Here is a 24,380-nt window from a genome sequence, read left to right on the forward strand (position 1 = left end):
CAAGACCGAAGATATTTTGAAATAAGTGACATCTGAAGAGGACTCTGACCGCAGTTGGAGTCTCGGTTCTGTCTAAAATCAGGCAAAGTGAAGACGACGCAAGTGTGTGCGTGTCTTTTTGTCTCTTTGTATGAGTGTGTGTGTCCCACGGCGGCGCTGCTGCTGTAGCAGAACGAGCTCCTGGGTCTTTAATTCCAGATCAAAGGGTCAGTTTGGGCATCAGTGGCCGTTTCCCAGGCTGTCACACTGCGATCGGGGGCCCCTCCTCGGCACCCAGGGGCCGGGGAGGGGCAGGCGGGGCCGGCTGGGAGTCCTCTTTCATGTCCTGTCCCGAATCACCGAAGGATGCTTTTTAAATTGTCTGATTCTCATCTCAAATCACAAAGTTAGGAAGAACAACAAGTTGATTTATTAATTTGGTCATTTAGCTGCACTGAAACTGTCCAGATGTTGACCGACAGCTTTGAGGACAAGCAGCTGGGAGTCGGTTCAGTAACCAGGCTGTTCCGCCCTCCAGCAGATAATGACAGTGATGGAAAAATGTGGAAAAATGAGACTGAAACACGTCCAGAAGCGTCCAGTTTTCGTGCTTGATTTAAGGTTGCTGCTTTGTTCTGCTAAAGCAATTAAAACTCAAAGAGGTCCATCCATCCATCCATCCATTATTTATATGCCACTTAATCCTCATTAGGGTCACAGGGGGCTGGAGTCTATCCCAGCTGACTTTGGTTGAAGGCAGGAGACACTCTGGACAGGTCTATCACAGGACGACATACACAGAAAAAACAATCACACTTTACACAATTAGACAATTTAGAGTTGCCAGTTAACCTCAGCATGTTTTTGGACTGTAGGAGGAAGCTGGAGAACCTGGAGAAAACCCACACATGCACAGGGAGAACATGCAAACTCCATGCAGAAAGATCCCAGGAAGGTCAGGAAGTGAACCAGGGATCTTCTAGCTGTAAGGCCAAAGTGCTAACCACTACGCCTTGCCTCAAAGCTATAAAAGCAAAATGTATGATTTTTACACCACAGATGCAATTTGTTTCCCATTTTGTGTCACTAGTTAGTTCTTCTGTTGATCGGATTTCTCTAACCAGAGTCGTTATTTTCCCCAACTTTTAACCTTTTACCGTCCTAAACCAAACCATGTCAAGGTCTGATCTTAGACAGGGCTGATCACAACAGGAAAATCACATTGGAATCTCAATATCTGGGTTGTTTTTGAAGACAGTATGTAATTGACTGAAGAGGTCCAGTTAGACAAAATGTATCACAGAAAAGTTCTGGAACATCATCATGGCTGACTTGAGCTAGCGTGATGTAGCCTAGTAGCTGTATCAACGTCTGCATGGGATCAAGATTCTAGATCTTTGCCATTTGTTTGCATCAGCACATAGGGCTCTTTTGGAGTCGATATAATATAAATAAACCAAATAAACACCAAGCAAAACAGGAAGTACAAAACAAAACACTCTACGGGAGTAATAATGCTACAAGGAATTAGTAATGTACTGACAGTTGTCCAAGTATAGACTACCGTTCAAAAGTTTGGGGTCACCCAGACAATTTCATGTTTTCCATGAAAACTCACACTTTTATCCATGTGCTAACATAACTGCATAAGAGTTTTCTAATCATCAATTAACCTTTCAACACCATTAGCTAACACAATGTAGCATTAGAACACAGGAGTGATGGTTGCTGGAAATGTTCCTCTGTACCCCTATGGAGATATTCCATTAAAAATCAGCTGTTTCCAGCTAAAATAGTCATTTACCACATTAACAATGTCTAGACTGGATTTCTGATTCATTTAATGTTATCTTCATTGAAAAAAATGTTTTTGCTGTCAGTCTCCCTGTGTCAGGGGAAAAAACTACTATAGAACCGTGTGTTGTGTGTAATGATACTGGCCGCTCTGATCTAATTAGTGACTGACAGGGATTCAGAAATATTTTGACAATATTAATATTAATATAAAAGACTGTAGATGTATGTAATGTTCTTTTCTTATTAAGTCGAATAAGGTCTGTGTCTAAAAATAAGAGAAAATAGCTTTTGAAAAATTGTGCATCAATAAAGTTCATAACTTGAGAAAAATATAGTTTAGCTGCAGCCTTTTCCCAGTCTCAACCTACTTTACAGTATATAAATCACACTTCTTTTACAGTTTCTCCTTCTTTCACTCTTAAAACAACATAGAACTAATATTTAAATTAAAACCAGTTTGTTGCTGAATCTTCTCCTACAAACAACATCTCTGGGGTGGCAAATCAAACATTCAGTGCAAGAAAACTGCTTTATACTAGATATAAACAGCTGGAGGTAGATGTTTTGTTTCAAGTTCTTCCACAGTTTTATTGGTTTTCACAAAGAAGCACCTGGCTGGAGAAAAGATCCTAAAGAATAAGTCCATTGCAAGAAAAATTCCTTTGTGTCACAAAAAAATCAACTTCATTTCCTGTTTTGCTGTCAATCACAAACTGTGCTTCAAAACCGTCAAAGTGGTGGTGCGTTTAAGGGAGCTGGGATTCCACCTGTTTTACATTTTAGTCATCACTCTGTCAGAGTCCAGTCGTACTGGAAACAAAGAGGCTCCTGATCTTCGTATGCTGGTTGCATTGCGGTGTGTGAACTTCACTTTAGCTACTTTTCCAACTTTATAAATGAGTAGTTCAAGGACTGTTGGAAACCCAACAATCCACTCTGCTTTTACTGTTTCTAGCTTTGAATAACAGTGCAATTTTTTATCATTTTTTAAAAAAATGACAATGTTTAAAACCCACCGGAGTTCACATGGTTAAAGTAGCTTGATTTTATTTTATTTTATTACATTTAAACAAAGACTGTTTACCTTCATCATCCATTTATGTCAAGCTGGTAAAGTCTTATCATCAGATTGATCAAGGATCTTTCTGTTATCTTACTCCATGTTGTGAATAAGTCCATAAACCGAGTCTCAACCTTCACGCTGTGCTCTAAGATATAAATAAACGTCATATTTGATCTCTTTTTCAATGGAAAATGGCCTTTTGTTCGAGCAGGAAAACACGTGATGGAATCAGGCCGAGGTCGGTTTATTGTGAGGATCAAAGTGGATTTCACCGCCAATAACAAAACGTGAAATCTCTGTTAAATAAAGTGTTTAGGTCAACATAAAAACACCTTTTGGGGGGTGGTTTCTGACAGTTGTTTGTATTTTATTTTATCTAATTGCCTCATAAACCCGAGACGTTGTGGAATCGGTTAAATGCATACAGGACCATGAAATCCTGAAGTTAAAACATAAAAGTCCCCCAAAGGGAAGTTAGAGAGAATCTCACTGACCTGAGCGACACATTTCTGTTTGTCTGGAATTTGACAGATGCCCCACAGCTTTCATTTTTCTGTATTTGATAGTCAGTGTAAATTATGTTGATTTGCGACGCCATTCCTTTGCCATCTTTCATAAATTTAACACATTGTTAATCCACTTCACTAATATCAAGGTATATTTACAGTATTAGCTTGAGTGTTTCCATTTTCTGATAGTTTTACTCCCTTACATTTGTGTACTTTCACATCATAGCTGGATGTTTAACGTGGAAAACATGTGATCATCTTCAAAATTATGACATTCAATCAACTACCCAATGCATTATAATGTATTAATCAAATATTTAAGTAACTAAAGCTGCACTAACCAACATTTTGCATGTTAACTACTACATTTAATGTAAAATTAGTCACTAAAAGCGACAGAGTATTAGCTTCTTTCATTTATTTGGTTTTACAGTTCCTGATCTTACTGATGTTCAGTTTACTCTCAGCGTGTTTCCAACCAGCACAGCTTTGATAAATCTGCTTCAGACAACCAAAGTTAGCAGCCGAGGAGATTATCTAGCAGCCAGATATTTTTCTTAGAAGGTGGTAGAGACCAAAACAGAGCTACAAGAAGCATGGATGTTGCAGATAGATCAGTTTTTACATCAAATTGATGAGGTCATAGTGACATTAGATGTGTTTGCTCCTTCTTGTGCTCCTCCAAGTCATCAAAGAGCCAATTAATGCAGCTTTAAATAAAAATTTTAAGATATTTCTGCTATTGTTTCATGCAAAACCAGCTACTCTTTAACCAAAATTAACTAAATGCATCACAGAAATGCAGAACTGAACATTATTAGCAACTAATATGTGAAATTACAAGTGTTGCTTCTGTTCTGTAACTAGTAACATCAAATAAGGTATATATAATACACCTGTAGAAACTAATACTAACATTTGTGGACAAGACGTGTGGAAAATGTAAAAGTTAAATAAGAGAAGATAAAGTAAGGCTTTAATAAACTCATAGCAGAGGCATTTGCAATGCTACAGGTAATAGCAAGAGGATAGTGCAAAAAAGTAGAAAATATCAATAGAAAATGGGAAAAAATACAAAAACTATACATAAATCTTTCATAAATGGAATTTAATATATTGCACAGGTTCCTGTGGATGTGGAAAATATAGATATTGAACATATTTATACATTGAAAAGAAATGATGCTGGACTGATTCTTGCATTAGTAGAAATACTGATCAGATACACAAGGACATTAAACAGGTTCTTGAATATGTAGAGAAATTTACCAAACCGGCCCGCCATAGGGTCCAATTCAGCCTGTGGAAGACTTTAAAGTGTAAAAATTACAGAGAAGCCACTAACTGCAAATTGTGAATTTGTAAAACTATTTAAAAAAAACAATTTTTAGACCATGACAAGTTGTTTTGATCATAAAGTAAAATACTAGATTGTTCGTTGTCCTTTTGTCATCTTGTCTCGTTTTTTGAATATTTTGTCTTGTTTTTGTTGTTTTTTGTCCTTTTTTGTCTGACTTTTGTCCTTTTTGTTGTTTTGTGTTTCCTTTTTGTCTCGCTTGTGTTGTCTAATTTTTTGTCGTTTTGTTTCTTGATTTTCTCCTTTAAGTATTTTTTTGTCTCGTTTTTATTGTTTGTCCATTTTTTGTTGCTTTGTAACTTTTTGTCTCATTTTTTGTTTTGTTTTGTGTTGTTTATTTTATTTTTTGTCATGTTGTCTCTCTCTTTTGTCATTTTGTGTCTAATTTTTTTCATTTTGTGTCTCATTTTTCTAATATTTTGTCTTGTTTTTGTTGTTTTTTGTCTGATTTTTGTCTGACTTGTCACTTTGATCATAAAGTAAAATCCTATATCGGTCAGTTCCAGATGCCTGTGACTGAATGTTTTGTTCCTTTATAGACACTCTGTGATCTATAAGTTGTAATGTGTAAATAATGAACTGAGGCTTAATACTGTCGAAATGGAATTTATTTTTCTAAGGAAAGGTTCTTCATAATGTTTTGTGAACATTTTTGCACTGAAACGAAGGGAAAAAATTGGAGTTGTGGTTATTTATAGGTTATTATTCTGTAATTTAAGATTTGACAATTTGCCCACTTGAGACTGAATTGGGCTGAATTTGGCCCCTGAAATAAAATTAGTTTGACAACCCTGGTTTAGATGATGCTCCAGAGTGAAATAAATCAGTTTCTCCATGTTGTAAAAGGATCACAATTCATAGTTTAGCATCAACTCTCAGATCAGTCGACTAAATGTATTCTTTAATGCTCATGTAGTTCATGTTTCAAGTGTCCTCTTTCATTTAAACCACGTTAATGAGGTTTGCACGACAAGTTTTTAAGCATTAAAGCTGCTGCAATGAGAATAAAAGCTCCAAAAGTACGTTAATGCTATAAATGATAATCTAATGCATCAGTCCAGTTCAGATCTTTTTGTTTTTTGGGGGTTTTATCGCCTTTTCCGCCGTTTCAAAGCTTCCCATCCTCGTTTTCAGCTCCGTCCCCCTCAGTTTGGAGGGTTTCTGAGAAGCTGGAGGGTCTTCAGGCTTCCTCCTTCCTGATCAAAGACCCTTCCCAACTCCTCCTCCTCCTCCTCTTCCTCCTCTTCTTCTCCCTCCCTCTCAGACACAAAATTACTCCCTCTTCCTCCCCCCTTCTCTCTCTCGATTTCCAACTGTTTCTCTCCCAAGAACTGAATTGCAAATTTGCCCAAGAATCGCGGCGACGTTGCAGGGTTGAGGAGGTGTTGCTTCAGTTCTCACGTTTTTTTTTCTCTCCTCCCAACCTAAAGACTCCCCCCTTTCGTTTCTCTCCCCTCCTCACCCACCACCACCACCTTTCTCTTCATCTTAAGAATCTAACGAAACCCATCGAGTGCCGGAGACCCTTTCAGCATCTCTCCACTCCTTTCTGCAGGATTTTTTTTTTCCTACGAGGTCCAGTTGGTGAGCCTCGGCTTCGGGGTCTTTCGCGGCCTCCTCAAGTCTTTCTTTCTTACTTTTTGTTTCCCTCCCACCCTGTGCAGTCCTCGACCTCCACCCCAAAGGGAAAATGAGGCTGTTTCTCCTTTTTTTGTTTGCCTCCATCGTCGTTTTGCAAAAAAAGAGGGAAAGCCCGATTAGGATTTTTCTTTTTTTTTAATACCGTCCATTTTGAGGTTTATCAGAACCTGCACAATAGCCCTCAGTTTGTTAAGTCCTCCCCTTTAAAAAGGGAAAAACTAAAGCAGCGAGTAGTGTGTTGCAGCTTTTCTGGCTAGAAGGGAGTCTATTGTGCCGTGAAAAGAAGAAGAAGAAGAAAAAAAAAGAAGCTCACAAAACCTGTGAAACAGAAAGAGAAAATGGTGTGAATGAGCAGCTCTCCCACCATTCATTTTCCTCTTCATGCAGGCAAGAAAAAGAAGTGTTATTATGTGTCACAACAAGGAGGAGGAAGAAAAAAGTAATTCTTGCGCTTTTTTTGTTTCCTCAGAATTGGGATAGAGGAGGAGAAGGTGGGGGAGAGAAACGCAACGGACAGAAAACAAATTAAATGTTTTTTTTCCCTCTCTTGTTCTTTGTGAATTTAATTGTTGCTCCCACCTCTTTCCCGTCTCTCGTCTCTTTTCTCTCACAGTCTCGAGCCGTTTCTGTTTCCTTGCGATGTCTTCCTTCCCACTCCCGTCTTTATTAATCATCTCTTTTATTCCGCTAATTCCTGGTTACCTGCAGCGATCGGTTTGTTCTCCTCTGACACTATGAGGTGACATAAGGTCATTATAGGCTCGGTGTGTGGGGTTTTAAAAAGCAGGATTCACTTTATTTTTTCCTGCCGGGAGATAATTGTCTTGTTCGCTAAAAGCAAGCCGCATTAACATATGTATGAAGGAGACATCATGTTGACAAAAACACCCTTTTAGCACACCTTTATTTCATCCTACAAGTGCATTAAGAGCATAAAACATCCCTTTTCTCATTTATTAAATCAGCTGGCGTTATTGCTGGCCGTTTTTAAAAGCATTTTTCATCTTACCTTGTCTCATGTTTTTCCAATATTACGTGTTAGCCAGACAATGCGAACAAAGTAAAAGAGTTCCTCCTTTTTTTTAGAATATTTGTTTTGCCTTTATAAGCTGCTTATTTTACAGTTGAGCAAAACCCCTATGAGTCACCTTGATGACTTTGCATTTTGAACAAGTAACTGCACGGCAAATTACATCTTAACAAGCAGTATGTATATATATATAGAAAGAGAGACAGATGAAAACACAAGAGCAGCAAAAATACATTACAATGAGCCTTGTCTCAAAATAATTTGCCCCGAAGAAGATCTAAAGGCTGCGTTAAGCTTTCATTGAAACTTATGGAATCTCAGTTTGTAACCTTTAAGAGCCTTATAATTATTTATAGCATAAATATACAGTTTAAAGCTGTATTTCTCCATTTGTGATGCTCTTAAATCAAGATTAGAAGTCAAATATATTGTAAAACTACTAGAGCTGGGCTGTAAAAGACTTGGCTGGAATAATAGAGAGACTGCAACTTGACTTGAGATTTAAAACTGCAATAAAACTTGTTTTTTTACCACTAGGAGGCAGCAGAAACAAGATGTAAACCCCTTAAGTAAATACAACCTTCTATGCAGATGATACAAACTTGTTAGGAAAGAAGAAATAGTCTGTTAGTGGAACGTTTCTGTTCACCTTTTAGCTCAGTTTTTGGTCTCAACCAGCTCGACCGTGTTTATGAGAGCATGAACAAAAACAATAAAGTTGTGTCAAGACAGCTAAAATATGAGCCGAAACTCACTGTATTTGTCCATAAAGTCTGGCAGACTGCAGATTTGGGGGTCAGTTCTCTTAGGTTTTCACCACTACAAGCTACACTTTTTTGAATTTGTCACGAACCAAAGAAGATCTAAAGGCTGCGTTTAAAACTTTCATTGAACCTTATAGAGTTACAGTTCATAACCTGATGAGCCTTATAATTATTTACAGCATATATATGGAGTTCAAAGCTATATTTCTGCATTTGTGATGCTCATAAATCAAGATTAGAAGCCAAATATGTGTTAAAACTACTGGAGCAGAGCTGTAAAAAGAGTTGACCAGAACAAAAGAAAGACTGCAATTTGATTTGAGACTTAAATCTACAACAGTGTTTGATTTTTTTGACCACTAGGAGGCAGCAGAAACACGATGTGAACCCCATAAATAAATATAACCTTCTATGCAGATGATGTAAACCTGTTAGCATAATTAGTCTCTGAGTGGAACGTTTGTGTCCACCTGCTTCAAAATGTATTCTCTTTTAGCTCTGTTTTTGGTCTCAACCAACTCCCGAGACAAACTTCACCATGTTTACCGCCAATATGAGAGCAGTGAGTGAACAAAAGGGGAAAAAAAGCTGTGTGCAAGACAGCTAAAAGTTGAGCGGATACTCACCATACTTGTCCATGAAGTCTGACAGACAGCAGATTTGGTTGTCAATTCTCTGAAGTTTTCACAACTACAAGCTACTTTTTCTTTACTTTGTCACATTTTTTTTCATGTCGTTTGATATTAAAAAAAAAAACATTAATTGCAGCTGCTCAACCTGAATATTTATTGGGCCCGCAGATGAAAGGACTCGGTTATCTGGAAAACACAGCTTTGAAGAGAAAATATTCAAATGATGTGTCATGTTAATTGTCACTTTTCATAGACGTGAAAGACTTTTTACTTCTTAGCTTCTTTATTTCTCTGAGCCTCAAGTAGTTTCTGGGCGTCACATTTTTCCCTCACTGTGGGTTCATTTTCCAACTTCCACCTCTATAGAAACAGCACAACCACGGCTAGAAGTAGAGAGAACTTTAAAATGTCTTTGGGGCAGTGTGAGACAGTTTTATTGCTTCAAATCATGAAAAAAGTAAAAACCAAAGTTAGATTTCTTTGATTTCTTTTTTATAAAATGATGAAACCTGGAATCAACCATGCACACAGGGTGTTACCAACACTGAAGAAAAAGACGACTCTCTATATCATAGATCATTTACTACTTACATTTTTAAAAATTTGTTTGCATATTTGTCTCCTGTCTGCTTTGCATAAACACTGCCTGCAATTCAAATCAGTTGAGCTGAAAACTCAATTTTGATCGCATGACTTTTGCTTGCAGATTCACAGTTGCAGAGAGAAGTACAAAATTTGGGGATTTTAAGCTCAGATTCAATTGCGTTTTAGAATAGAATAGAAATACTCTATTAATGAATGCTGAATAAACTTTGAAAATAAGATAAAAAGCTGTGAGCTGTTAATGTTCAATGTAAAGGATGTACAAATGTTAAAGTGTTTTATATGCAGCGCAAATAGTGTCCAAGAGTGTAAAAAAAATGTGCAATTTCAAATTTTTAAACAGGACGCACAAATTAGAGCAACTTTCGTGCAAAATCAGGACTTCAAGATTAGTTTTGGTAAAGTTTTCTGACAAAACAGCGGCTCTCACAATGAGTAGTTCAAAGAATCTTCAGATTTCCAATGTTCTTGGAACCACTCATTGTGAGGCGCTGTTTTGTTGGAATAAATATCACAATTTTAAGCTCATATTTGGTTACATTTTTTAAAAAAAAAAAAGACAGACAGAATGGAGCAAATTTTATGCAAAATGAAACCAGGATTTCATGGTTAGATGTGGTCAAGTTTTCCGACAAAACAGCGTTTTGAATGAGTAGTTCAAAGAACGTTGGATATCAGAGGATTTTTCCTGTTTTTATAGTTTCTGATTAATGCTGAAACTCTGGTATTTTTTAAACCCTATATAACCATCTGTATCATATTTGATGTCCTCTATCTCATCAACATGATAAATAGTTTAATAAATAGGACAAAACTAGTTTTTGTTTCTAAAAAATCAATGTATCAAACGAGATACAAAAAATAGATCTTAAACTAAATTATTGTGTTGTTGTTGTTGTTTTGTGGATTTAGTTAAAAGGATCAATAAATATCTCACTTCCAAATAATTAGAATTGTCGGGCTATTTTGGACGGGTCAGGCTTTACAGGATTAAAGGCATTATGGAGGATGGTTTTTTTGTTGTTTAATTTGTCTGATTCACATAAAATGAATATACTGACCTTTAGTGGACTTGTATGTATGGTTTCTAAAAAAAATTTAAAAAATAACTGTGGACATGGCAGGACCTGAAAAACATCAGCCAATCAAAGCGCTCGGACCGAGGCGTTTGGTTTGCTCCCTTTCCTGTCAATCAAAAATCTTCCGGCTCAGGCCTAGTTACGTAGATTACGTACGCCTTGGACTTACGTGTTTTGTGTATGTGTTGCTTTGGTATAGCTTCGTAGTTAGCTGGAGACTTGTTTTGCTCATCTTTTTTTACATAATGGCAGATAAAGATCCAGGGGGACCCAGCCGTAAAAGACAACTTCACGAGTCCTACGCAAGTTTCTGGAGGGGGGCAATTCTTCATAAATGTTAAGAGGGGGGAGGTTAGAGTGGGGTGAGGGAGAGGTTGTATGTGCGCATGCGCATGCTACGTTCAAAGTCGTAGGAAATTAAATCTCCTCTAATGCCTTTAAAGACAACACGCCTTTCATGCCTAAATTTGAAGGCAAATCTTCGCTAAACTGCTGGATGTTCTCCACACCTGAGATTAGTGGTAGTTTCTCTGTGTGTGTCTATAATAGCTTTTTTAATCTGTGTGTAACGTATCACAGTGTCTGCTAATCTGACCAGTGTTTGGCCAGAGGTCATTCAGCCGACTGCAGGCAGCCGCTCTGTTGTTAACTGTGGGGCATCGTGCCAGTCTGGCTGCCAAGTAAACCGGGATGCCACCACACACACACACACACACACACACACACACACACACACACACTGAGGCATGTCAGGTTTTGGCAGGCGCTGACAGAGTTCTGGTGGGCAACCTTCACGGAACGCTAAGAACGACAACCAAACGGCGGCGAGGAGCTTTTCAGATTGGCTCCGCTTCCTCTTGGAAAACACGTCGGCCTGTGATTTTCCTTCACAAAGTCCTCTCCAACAGTTTTCTTTGCCCCCCTTTATCTTTTTTTTCATCCCGACAACAAAACGCCACCTCCGAGCTGTTTGTAGAGTCCATGTGTTTGTTTGTTTGTTTGTGCAAAGAGGATGAATGTAATCGCCTTTTGGAGAGTCGGCACGAAAAACCAGATTGACAGATGTTAGCTGGATTAGCTCGGTGCTGCTTTCAACACGATCCAGCAGCAGTTTTTTCTTCATGTGTGTGTTTTTTGTGTGTTTGACAGGTGCCAAGGAGATTGATATTGCAGCGACTCTGGAGCACCTGCGGGACCAGAGGCCAGGGATGGTGCAGACGAAGGTAACCAACACCTGAACCCTGTCTGTTCATGTGGAAATCCTTTGGTTTGGGCCACAGATGAGGCCTTACAAATGCATTTTAACAATCTTATGTTTGTGTTCAAAGATTGCCAGAAATCCTCACACCTCAATAAATATAAGCGTTTCACACAGCATTCACCACAAAGCAGGGGGTGCAAGATGAACCGATTGCATAGGGAGAAAAATAAACCTGAAATAATAAGCTTAGTTTGTTTTGTTCATTTTTACAGGGACAGTAATGGCACCAGAGTTATCTAGAAGCTAATTTGCACAGAGATAGTAAATAAAATTAGTCAAAAGAACAATATATAAAATCAGTAAAACCTATAAATAAAAGGTAATCATTGGTGGTAACAATCTGAGACTGGTTTTACACTCTGCAAAGCTTTCTGAATCTCTATTGTTAGTGACTGTTTTAACTGCACATTTGACCAAAAGCTGTTTTATTTTGAGCTAAATAACATCTAGGAGATATTCTGGTCTTACTGCACTTTAAAAAGTCAAAATAACATGCCTACAAAACAAAAAAAGCTAGATTCTATGTGTTAATCGGTGAGCTGTAGAGCTGCTGGTAAAGTTGGTAAAGATTCCAGTGTTTATGCTAAGCTAAGCTAATGAACTCCCACCTATAGTTTCATAGTTGAAGCATCAGTACCAAGCTCATTCCCATCTTACATGTAAACACTGCTCAGTATTTAGTCGTTACAAACACTGACTTGTGACATTACATTGTCTCTGGTGATAAATATTCATGTATTGAGTCTTCCAACAAACACAAATGCGGATGCTGAAAATGCGTCAACATCAATAATTTTGAGTGACACTTGTTTTATTCACTTTCATTCATGAATTCATGATATTTTTCTTTTGTTTTGTTTGTTTTTTTATTTGTTTAGCCGCATCATGACGTCAGTAGCAGTAGTTTTTGGCTTCAGTGTTCAGCTACAGTTTTTAGGCAGTGACGATGGCAGCAAAGTCCAGCTTGATTTAATGTAAAAGTTTCCAAAGACCCGAAGTTCTAGAAGTCTGGGAGTATGTCAGATTATCAGCATAGAGGGAATTACAGGGGGTCTTCGACATACATCGGAGTTCCATTCCTACGGATCGATTTAGGTCGGTTTTTACTGTAAGTCGGAACTCTGGCAAAAATGTAAACAAGCCGTTACGAGCATCATGATATTGATCCGTTCTTCAAAAAACTCATGAATACCAATGACTTTCACGAATGTATGAGTCATTTTACAATGAGATAACAGAATATGTTGCACTGTTTTTACAACTTAAGCGTTTTATTATATCTAATTTCACTACCATGGAGATGACTTTCCTTTTCTTCGAAGCATCAAAAGAGTCTGACTTACGCTTGGGAGCCATAATGAAGGGCAAAAAGTTAGTGAATGTAGCACAATCCAAGGTGGCGTATAACCTGCAAATGTAAACAGAGCCGTCTCATAGAGCCGCGTAACGACGTATTCGTCCACTCCGCTCACCAACTAGTTTCACGTAACCAGTTCTGACGTAACAACGAAATGCCGTAGGTCAAGGACATCGTAAACCGAGGACCACCTGTAAGCATCCGTTTACTTCTCACCCGCTCTCTGTGCTCACATGTACTTTATTTTATTACAGTCATATTCTCAATAAAGTTGCACTCCATAGTTTCCTCTTTCCATTGTCAGACAACAGAACAAACAGAAACTGAAACTTTGAGACAACACGTGAACCAACAGCCACTTACAAGGTGCTGCTCTGCAAAATCCTGGTTTTATAACATCTGACAGACTCGTCAAACACCAACGTTAAAGACCACAGATGTGCAGTGAATTCAGATCTATTTTTATGGAATTGGCCGCTGGCAGAGTTTTCATAACAAGGAGATAAAGACTTGTTTTCGCTGCTCTCTGCTTGTAAAATGTCCGCAAGTTGCACTTGGTTTAATAAATTAACAGAAGTTTCTCACTTTGATAAGGAGTTTGGTCGAAACTTGGATGTATTTCAAAGATGCATGACTGACCCATCATGTTGAAGTTTCCAGTTTAGTCTACAGTATTTTATTTTAATGAACTGCAAATGAACTGAACTGTGCATCTTTGTCAAAATAAAAGGAACTTAATCTAAATATTAAATTTCATTAAATTAAAATTGTAGCAGCCTGAGGCTGCTCTGGAGTTAAAAGTAATGTTGTAATCTCAATACTTTTCCAGTAACGTAGGCTCCCTGTCCAAAATTTTCTGTACTGTCACTCTTTTATGCAACAATTTTTATTCTAGTAGAGGAGGTTAAATATAGTTTAGTCATGCACACAGCTAAAAAGCTGCAGTAGCTTCGTTCATTATGGACTCTTCAGTGTCAACCCCCTTTAATGTTAGCGTTAGCATTAGCCTAAACAGCATCAAATGCATTAAAATGAACTGAAATCACTGCAAAATGTTGTTGTTTTCAGTCTTAATGCATCCCTACCAGAAGGTGTCACATCAGTGTTTGATTTGTAGTAATTATAATTACATTTACTGGCATAACATGCAACATTTTTGTAGTGGTGTAAAGTGACAAAGTACTTTTTGTTGTACTTGTACTTCACTTGACTATTTTCATTTTCTGCTACTTTATGCTTAAAATGTTTTCTCTTTCACAGCATTTATGCAACAACTTTAATTACTAGTTTGGGTGCACAATTGTGCATATTATTAGTTTTCATGTAGATTTTTTTAGGTCAATAGGCTACTATTTTTATTATTTATTTATTGTTTATTGTTTTACTAGAGACTTGAGTCATTCCTCATGCTGTGAATGACACTAAAGGTTTCTATTTTATCCTATTTTCTAGGATTAAATAAATTCCATATATTAATGGATGCTTAATAATTATGCAATAACACATTATTTTGAAATGGGCTATTCTGCATAGTGAGTACTTTTACTTTTGGTACTTTCAGTGTATTTTGATGTTCATAGTTTTGTACATTTAATTGAATAAATGCAGGAGGTTTCCTCGTAACAGATCATTTCTACACTGTGATCTTATTTTAATACAAAAGCTCAGTTTTTCTTCCATCGCTGCCGATTTTGCTTTTTATAAGCAAAGGTCGTTTCCAGCGGCTCCACCAAACGTTCCCGATCACTTATCTAACAACCGAGTGTGAAGAGGTTAAGGGAGAAGCAATGACGACACGTTGCATCATGCAGCAGTCGGGATCGAACCCGTGACCTTTACGTCACGCTACTGTCTCTCTCTCTCTAACAATCAATCGTGCTTCCATTAAAACTTCATTTTATCTGAAAGCCTCAGGTTGGCTGGTAATCTTCAGGCCCCGTCGTGAGATAGGCTGGATTTGCAGTCTTCTTTTTTTCCTTCTTTTTTTGGGACTCACTCCTCCACATCAGTTAAGATCAATTGATTTCTGAAAAGTAATTGAACAGGGATTACAGCCAGGTCACACAGGAATATGTACAGAATTCAAATGGTGACTAAAACCTGGTCCCAGAGCAGCACTGTCACAGGTTCTGGTGGAGCCTTTTTAGATTTAGAAACTGGATGAAAAGTCAAGAACTCAAAAGGAGATCCATGGAGTCTTTTTTTAAACAAATCATTGTAAGTTCAGCTCAGAATGCTGCATGTATTGTCCATATCGTGTCCTGTTTCGGTATCTGCAGCTTTAAATAAAATGCCATTGCTCTGCATATTCCAGTGATAACCAAGCGAAAGCACATTCAGTTCCAGAATAGAGACGTAGCCCATTAACAGCAGTCGTGCTAGTAACAAAACCCTGGTGCCAAACCAAACTACAATCGGATCCAGAACCGAGTTAGACCCCTGCAGAAGTTGTTACAACGATACACTATGTTTTCATGCAATGATGATACCATTTCTGAAGAGAAACTTCAGAGCATCTTGACCACTGCCAGGGAATACTAACAAGCTAGCTGAGTTAAGTTGCAACGTAGCATGAAAGTCAACATGAAAACACAGTAAATCACACTCCTCTACTCCTTTAATGTTTCAAAATGGTCTTAAAGTTTCAAAAATTTCAAATTTTCCCTTTAGGATTGCAGTTTTTGCAGTTTGCTCACCTCTGGCCTGGTATACGATCAAAACTAATAATAACAGTAGCCACATTAGCTGCATAACATGCTAAACCCATGATCCTGTTAATGGCGAACGTAAAGTAACAAACTGGATCCTCAGGTGGCAATTTTTAGTCAAAATGTTTCGTCTTTCATTGAGTTTAATTTGGCCTCTGTGGACGGAATCACAACTACACAGTCAAGTAAATGAGCTGAGGGCAACGAGCTCCACAAGTTAGTTGTTCTCCTTAGCTGGTAGCTAAAACAGCATCCTTGAAAACCACACAAGCTCCATAGACTCTGTCCAAAAGCAGTTAAAGAGCTGAAGTCCATTATTATGAGCAATACAAACATTTAATTCGAAATTTCCATCACATTCCTCAGTTCCTCGCAGAGCATGAAGGCCTTTGTGTTCATCTTGCAGCCAACAACAAATGCAGCATGCCAAAAAATACCAGGAGGTCCTACTACGTCTGCTTGTTTTTTGCTTTCCTGGCCCTTCTTACCCAGAATCCACTGTAGATACATCACATATGCCACAAGGTTGAATCTAAACAAGCTTAAACAACAGAAAAATCACAGAAGATGACACCTTAGTTTCATACTTTAGTCTCTTTAACTTTAATTTCTGCCCAACAGGGTACAACTGTGTGTCCTAACTGTCTGTACACTGCATGCAACAGTGCTGCATTATGCACTGAATGTTTTTGGACATTGGTTGAACACAGGCTTTGTGCATTTCTTATGGATTGAGCGTTTGTGAAATCCCTTTGACTTGCTTTATAATCAAGAAAGACACATTACTGTCCAAAATATCGAACAATTTTGTTGATATATGAAGAATATGAAGAAAAGCTAACAGGGTTTAGCTAATTTCAGCTAGTGCAGCTTTTCAATCAGTCAATTAAAAATTTATTTATAGAGCACTTTACAACACTCATGGTGACCAAAGTGCTTTCCAGTTAAAAACAAACATTAAAATAACTGTCACAAAATAGCTTTTGTGACGGTTAATAAACATCTTGTACATTCCACCGTTGCACCGTCTCCAGAGACTTTCTAGCTAAAACAAAGACTCGTTCCTCGTCACACTGTACACCAAACGACTGCAGACCATCTTGGAAACAATTACCAGCTGATCTGTGACCATAATTAGAAAGAAAACCCAGGATGTGTGTAAAACATCCGCGGTATCGATCCCGGCTTGATTAAAGCATGTATCCTGAGTGAACGGCTGTCACACCGCTGCCTGCATTCCCCACACATTGATTCCCCTCGTGGCCTCAGCACTCTGGTTTCACTTTTGAATCTGGTGGGGAGCGCCGCTGTTTGGGCGCTTAATCTTCCACCTACTGTAAGGATAAAGTTAGCTAAATGTTAAAACATGTGTGGTGACTCAAAATGACCTGAAAACACCCCAAAATCAACTGCTAATTTGCTTAGTTGCTAAATTTACCACAATTTGATATAGTATTCATACTTAGTCACATTTTAATGGAGAAAAACACAACAAACACTGTTCTTTGCTGCCTGATCTTTGGCTGGCGTGCAACTATGGCATCAACTGTAAATCAAAGCATACATTAAACAGTGTTTTCCCAGGAACATAGGAGGTTGATGTAGTTTTCAATCCTTAAAGGCCTCCCAAAACCTCAGAATGCTTAAGAACTGCTGCTTTTTGACATCCCCATCACACCTATTCTTATTTCTGGTCTGGATGTGGTGTCCTGCTGGGGTTTAGGCCTCTAGGTTCCAAATATTTACAATCTTAATGGTCTTTCATGCAATGTTGTTTTAGATAATACCTCAAGGCAGCAGCTTGTTTGGTCTTTTTAATGTTCCCTTTGCTGTGTTCCAGAAGCGATTTTCCCAGTTTGAGACCAAACCTCAACCCGACCCAACAGCTTTGGGATGATAAACAAGGGCTTGTCACTCAGCATCAGTATTCATGTGTCCATAACGTATTTTCATGTGCATTTTGAAGTATTGCATGAGTTAAAAACTGCAAAAATTGTTCCCCAATTTTACAAAAAAAAGTTTCTTTGTATCCTTGAGGTAGTTTTTGACATTTTCGAAAACAGTTTATGCACATTATAGAAGACAGAAAGACCTTTTTGAATAAATTCTGTCAAAGGCAACCTTTAGCTCACATGGCTGATAGGCTGTTTTGACTTGTTTCATTGTTTTCACCTTCAAATTTCATGAAACTCCACCAATACAATCTGACAGGCAGGAATAGATACAACAAACCCAATTGGAAACAGCTTTTGAAGACTTGTCTCGATTTTTTTCTTTGTAAATGACTTCTTCTTTTCAATATATTATAGCAATGAGTGAAATTGTTCAGCCAAGTTTATTCACTCCAAAGTGGTTGAAGGAAACAAATCAAGTCCACATTTTCGTTTTCTTTTTTTTTTTGCGACTTTTCTAAAGTTTGTGAAATTTATGCAAACACAGCTGGTCACTAAAGTCACTAAAGTTGTTGTGACTGAATGGGAGCGAATCCCTGCAGTCAGGTGGTTTAAAGTCTGAAGATAGAGGAGCAGAAGCAGTTAAAGCAGCAGATAAATGCTGAGCTATTCAGCAGTATACATATGGATGAGATGCATGAAGATTTTTTAGCAACTTAGATATTGTTCTACCTGGATTATTGCGAATTGACACTGAGAGAACACTATTAAGAGAGAAACTGTATTTGAGCAACAAAAGTAGGATTTCGTGGGACTTTGCTGTTCAGCCAAGGCGGATCTGCAGGAACACTGAGGATCATCTTTTTGCCAAACTGCTTGTTCACAGCAGGCGTCACTGGAATCAGATTCTGACTAATCCTGTCTCCTTTCCAGGGTCTTATTTCTACGTGGAGATGTTAACACTTTTTCCTTTCCTCTTTCTCGTCTCCCTCCAGGATCAGTTTGAGTTTGCACTGACGGCCGTCGCCGAGGAAGTGAATGCCATCCTGAAAGCTCTTCCCCAGTAGGAAGAAGCTCCGACTGGAGGATCCTCACTGCTGTCGCCTAACTTCGTTTCCTCATTAATTTGTCTCCTCTTTGTGCTTCACTTCCACCTCATCCTGTCTTGTCTCTTCTTTCTATCCTTTCATTTAATCCACGTTTTCCTTCTTCATTTTTGTGTCTCTGTTTTGTCTCCTTTCATCCAATCTGTCCATATTTCCTTCCTTCCTTCCATCTTCGTAAAAACATCGTGCCAGGAAACATTGAACCAGTCCTCTACATAGATAGACCTTCCTTCTATTGTAATGATCCCGTCAGCCTGTTTTCCCAAAGTCGCATTTCACTGCTGTTCAACACAGTTTTTTAAGGATTGCTAAGAGAAAAAACTAACAAAAAAGGTTTCTCTATGTTCTCTTAAGAGTATATTTATCATATTTTCTGTTCCTAGATCAACGTTAGCATCAGCCGGGTATGGCAGCGTTTGGCAGCATCTATTATTGGTTTAGCATGATCCAATTTAAATAAATCTCTGGAGCATATATAATAAATATATGTAGGAGTTCCTGAATGATGCTGTGTTTGCCAAACCTGAGTGTTTCACTGAATCGATGCTCCCGGTTGGTCTTTGTGTGACGTTGATCATCATGTCTGTATCACAGAAATTTGTATTCGTGTCCGATATTTAGTGCCATGCTTTCCGATCAGTGCGCTACAGTGTCACAGTGCAACTCGTCTGCATCCGGTAAGGTTGACTTCACTTCCTGGGGAGGTTTATTTTTCTTTTGTTCAACTAAGTGGCAAGACAGTAACATATAAAACACTGTCCAAGATCCCACTTAAATGAGAGATTCTGTTACTGGAAAGGAGGTGAAACAGCACGGATGTGGTTTTTATTTTTGTTTTTAAGTGTCGTTTTTCTTATTTTTGTATCATCTTAGTAGAAGCAATATTGTGTTTCTTCAATCTGAATCGTTCTCTCTTGTGGACAACCAATATCGTGGCTTGTCGGTGAAGTTACACTCATGTCTGCCTTAATAATAATTTAAAAAAATACAGTGGATGGACGAACTGGTGAAAAGCCACATGGAAATAGGGCTAGTGAACAACACTTCATTTGAAAGTGGCTTTATTCCAGTGGATTAACCTGTGGATTAAAGGTGAGCCGTGCTGGTGCTTAATGAAAATCCGTCTGATAAACACTGAAGAACGTTCTACCTTTAAGGACCCGAGGACAGAAAGTTTCCTGAAAGTTTGCCAGAGTCTGGAATGAAGCCATTGTTGAATAAAGTGTTTCTGACTAGTGTTTTGAGATAAAAGAGGATAGTTTTGCTTCTGAATAGTAGGTCTTCTATGTAGCATCGATGTATGATTTGTACATGTACAGTAGCTGATCCTGTATTGCATCAAAAGACTAGTTTGCGGCGAAACTCAGCAGCTGGTTTTCCCAAAAGCATCTTAAAATTAACAGGAGTTTTTGTTCCGCTGTTGATAAAAGAAGCACCAAAACCATTAAAGCTGATTCTTTTGTATGTTTTAGCCCATTTATTTAAGTTAAGATTCACTCTGCACAATTAAGCACCTCCAAAGACTTAATATGGGCAAGAGTTGTGATACGTGGTCAAGAGTGAACCCAGAGATTGCTGCTTTTCTTGGTTTCCAAACACAATATCCAGAGTTTTAAGACATGGTTTTACCCATTAAATCATTGTGTTTGTGGGCTGGGACAAATAATAGTTCTCATAAAACCCTGGGATTGGTGGTAAATTCTTGTCGGCTTAGACTTTCCGTCCAAAAAAAAAAAATCTTTGACTTTGGGTTCGACTGAACAAAACCACTGAAACTTTGATGATCTAAAGATGACTTTGGGAAACCAGCTCACAGAACTGGGCTACTTTCAATTAATTGACAGTTTTATCCGTTAAATTCCAGTTTCGTTTCTACAATTGTATTTAAATCAGCATTATTATGACTTGCATACAATATGCTGCTAGTGCATGACTAATTATTCAGCAAACCGGTGTGCTGTAGTTTCTTGTTGCCTCGAGACGATCTTAGCAAACCTCTTCAAGCAAATGACAAAATGTCGGTTTCATCTGTTGACTTTATTTCCTGCACGAGAAGCTCCAAGTACCTTAAAAAGTGCAAAAAAAAGCCAAGGATTATCATCTCCAAACTGTGCAGATCATGGTTTAAAGCGAACGGAAAAGATGGTGCAGTGACAACGTGATGTAACGCTGCAGGAATCGCCTCCATTCCTCATCACGAAATTAACAACATGCTGCAAAGGAACGCCTCTTATAACGGCTCGTTTAATGCTCAGTGAGAGCTTCATTTTTCTGCCTTTTTAAAGATACTGTCAGGTATGTTGTAAAAATGTAGAAAAACAGCAATGAAAGTGTTTAAATTACCCGATTCCACCTGTGAATCAAAGCTAAAGTTGTTATAAAAGGTGTTATTTTTTTGCAGCAAAGATGCTCAATCATTTTCCCCGATGCCGTTCTTTCTTTCATACACTCCATTAAGTACCAATAGATGGCTGGTCTGTTGCATTAAAACTGTACATAAACCCAAAAAAATATGACAGAAGATATTTTGTTCTATTGGTGTAAACAACTTGTGAATAAAGTGTCATTGTTGATGCAGTATGGAAATGCAATCCTCAGTTTTTGTGTCTTTTTTTCTCAACACTGTCGTACTTAAAACTTCTGTTTGGGACGTGATTACACACAATCATTTTTACCATCTGGGTGGACGGTGAAACATCTGTTTTATAGAGCGCCCAACAAGCAGGTGCATTTTAAATCCGGTTAGTTTGCAGCAAGTGACGTCCTGCAGAGTTGCAGCTTGACGGTCGCTTTTTTATTTCGCACTCATCCGGTGAGAGATGTCTGAAAATGCCGGCCATCACAACAACACAACAAAGAGCTCAACTATAACCTTTGTAATGAAGGTGAACCAGTAGGCAATGCAAAATCTATGATGTGGTGTGATCTATGGTTTGTAGATTTAGAAATTTAAACAAGTACTATAATTCCTGCTTTTTATTAAAGGTAAAAAAACAAACGTGTTGCTCGGTTGTCTTACAAAACTGCACACTTTAGTCAAAATGAAAAATAAATATTCGATTTGTCGTGATCCTCTGCTTGCATAGTTTGCCTTTTCTGTAAATTTAGCTATTCTTGATCCCCTCATCGATGCAAAATGGGGAAAAACGAGTGAGATGGACGAACAATGTGAACTCTGATTGTGAGAGTTAGCGCTATAACTTGCAATAAATGCGAAGCAGTTTGATTTTTAGCGACACCAGCTGGTCCTTCTGTGAGAAAGCACAACATTTTGACCTGAAAAAATGTACATACATGGGTTTCTGTCATTAATATGTGCTCATTTTTGATCCCAATGTGCCAGAAAAACTGATAAGCTGCTTAAACAGGCATCAAGCCACATTAGCATTGATAGTTAGGATTTGTCAATTTGTTGAATTTAACTACAAGATTAGCCAATGGTTTTTAGCTCCATTTTGGTCTCCACCATCACCTTTAGCTGCTGAATGTTCATTTTCTTTCAGAAGCCATTTGCTAACTTAAAGTGGTTTGGTGCAAAATGAACTGCAAATGGTGTCATTAAGCTAAAACTAGGAGCTTCAAAGTAAGATATAGCAGCACTATCTTTGTATCGATCAGCTTCTCAATCGAGGACTTTCTGTGGCCAAAATCACATCTATTCTTTGTTTTTTACACAGGCATGACTGCTCGGCATTATTATTCAACCGGCGTCTTTTTAAATGAAGCAGGGTGGATGAATAGCTTTTTAGAGTGCTTATTCAGGTGAAACAGCAGCTCAGCATTGATTGTGAGAAAAAAAACCCTCGGTACATAAGCTGGCGTTGCTGGCTGGCAGTGTTGACTTAGAGAGTAGGAAGTAGGGGAATCGATTTAGCGAGTTGCTGCTTTCTTCTCAATGGTGAGTCATATGAGTAGATTTAGAGTGTCTAAGTGTTTTATTTTCACACCGAGCTGCTCACAGATGGCTGCTTCTCCGCTGGTCTGCATGCAAACCTACAGCCGAGATAAAGGTGGGATTTCAGAAAGACACCTTGAAGGACGAGATCAGGTTTTAGGCCGTTAGATTTGGCTAACATGACGACAGCGACAGAGTCTGTATTGAAGATTTGCTTAGATGAGATTCAGACTAAATCAACACATCTTCAGTGTTTCTAATTCTTCGTAGTGGTTACAGTAATTAGCACTTTTGCTTATCAAAGTAGGAATTTAGTTCGAATGACAATTGAAGTTGTCAAACTGACAGTTGTCAAAACTGTCTATCAAAAATACGCCCTTTATGCGTGGAAGAAATGACCAACTCTCACAGTATAAAAAATGATGCACAGCTCAGTATCTGTGTTTTTTCTTGTGGTGTTGTCACTGCTAAGAACTGTCAGTCAGTTGCATCTGACGGAATCGGTGACATGATTAAAGTTCTTCATCCAGCTTCCTCTGTCCAGCATTGCAGTCAAAAGTTCTTTGCCTTCCAGACCAGTGTCTTCTTCTTGCACCTTTCTCAACGTGCTCGGTCTGCCAAGCCTTCTGACAGCATCAGGTTTCCATAACAGTGCTCGACCAGCTGCTTCGTTGTGTCTCACCACACGTCCAGCCAGGGCTAGTCTACGTTGCCCGATGATGGTTGACAAGCGTGCATGTGGACCATATAGTGACTTGTTGGTGAGGTGCGGTTTCCAGGAGATACTAAGAACTACTCCTGGATTTTCTGTCGACAGTAAATCCTGCTGACTTCTCCTGGTGATTTTTTGACGACCTTTAAAGAAGCTTTCAGGACATTTGAACACTGTCAAGTCTGAGACTCTGGTCCATGATTTGGGATTTAGTTTCCTCGTCATTATTAGGTATCAAATTTCCAGTTTTACATCAACATCATTGATGGCACAATTTATCCAGATAATTTTCTACAAAGGCTCAATTAACTCCTCGCTGGCAGAAACTTAGACAAGAAAACACTTTTTTGGAAAGCTACATTTTCAAAACTGTTTATTTTAGATCCAAACCAACTATTCCCAGCAATGCCAAACATCTTGAAGTAAACGTACGTGTTTTATTTCTAAACACCTCAAGTAAAAATTGTCTCATCTTACCTCACTCTCTCATGTATGTAGAATTTGGGGTTGGACCTTTTTCACATCACTTTTTTTGTCATTTCATTGTCAGTGGAGACACAATGAGCGCCACTTTTCTTCTTCATCCTTCTACACCTGCCTCTAATTCCCTAATCAACCCCTCAACACACAACCTGGCAGTTGTTTCTGTGGCATTTTGCTTTTCGTCGCATTGCTGCTCGAATCCAAGAACTTTTTTCTCGCCAAATCTGCACTAAACCTTCTCACAAACCCTCCAAAAACTCAGGTAAGTTTGAAAAATAGTCGTGATTTGAGTCTACTTCCTGTTTAACTGAGCAGTCTGAGGTAATTTTATGAAAATGAAAGCTTTAAAAACACATCCACACTAGAGTTTCACACCATAACTGTAATTAATGCTTTTTTCAGGTCCAAACATCTGCTGAATTTTGGCCCTTGATGCACAAAAAGTTCCTCTGAAGAAGACGAGGTTTAAAGTCCTCATTATTTCTTATTACCATCTTGTCATTTGCTAGTGC

General features: G+C 38.3%; 1 protein-coding gene across 2 annotated transcripts in view; it reads left to right on the forward strand.

Annotated features, from left to right (window-relative positions):
* The window catches only part of LOC110963949 (receptor-type tyrosine-protein phosphatase N2-like), a 280,181-nt gene extending 258,812 nt beyond the window's left edge, over positions 1-21,369 (forward strand). For both annotated transcript variants that reach the window (XM_051953002.1, XM_051953003.1), the window contains 2 exons: positions 11,604-11,677; positions 18,668-21,369. In XM_051953002.1, coding sequence (XP_051808962.1) covers positions 11,604-11,677; positions 18,668-18,739 — 146 coding nt within the window. In that variant the 3' untranslated portion in view covers positions 18,740-21,369. The remainder of the gene's footprint in view (positions 1-11,603; positions 11,678-18,667) is intronic.
* The last annotated feature ends 3,011 nt before the right edge of the window (positions 21,370-24,380 follow it).

The sequence above is a fragment of the Acanthochromis polyacanthus genome, chromosome 9 (genome assembly GCF_021347895.1).
Source record: "Acanthochromis polyacanthus isolate Apoly-LR-REF ecotype Palm Island chromosome 9, KAUST_Apoly_ChrSc, whole genome shotgun sequence".
Lineage (NCBI taxonomy): Eukaryota > Metazoa > Chordata > Actinopteri > Pomacentridae > Acanthochromis > Acanthochromis polyacanthus.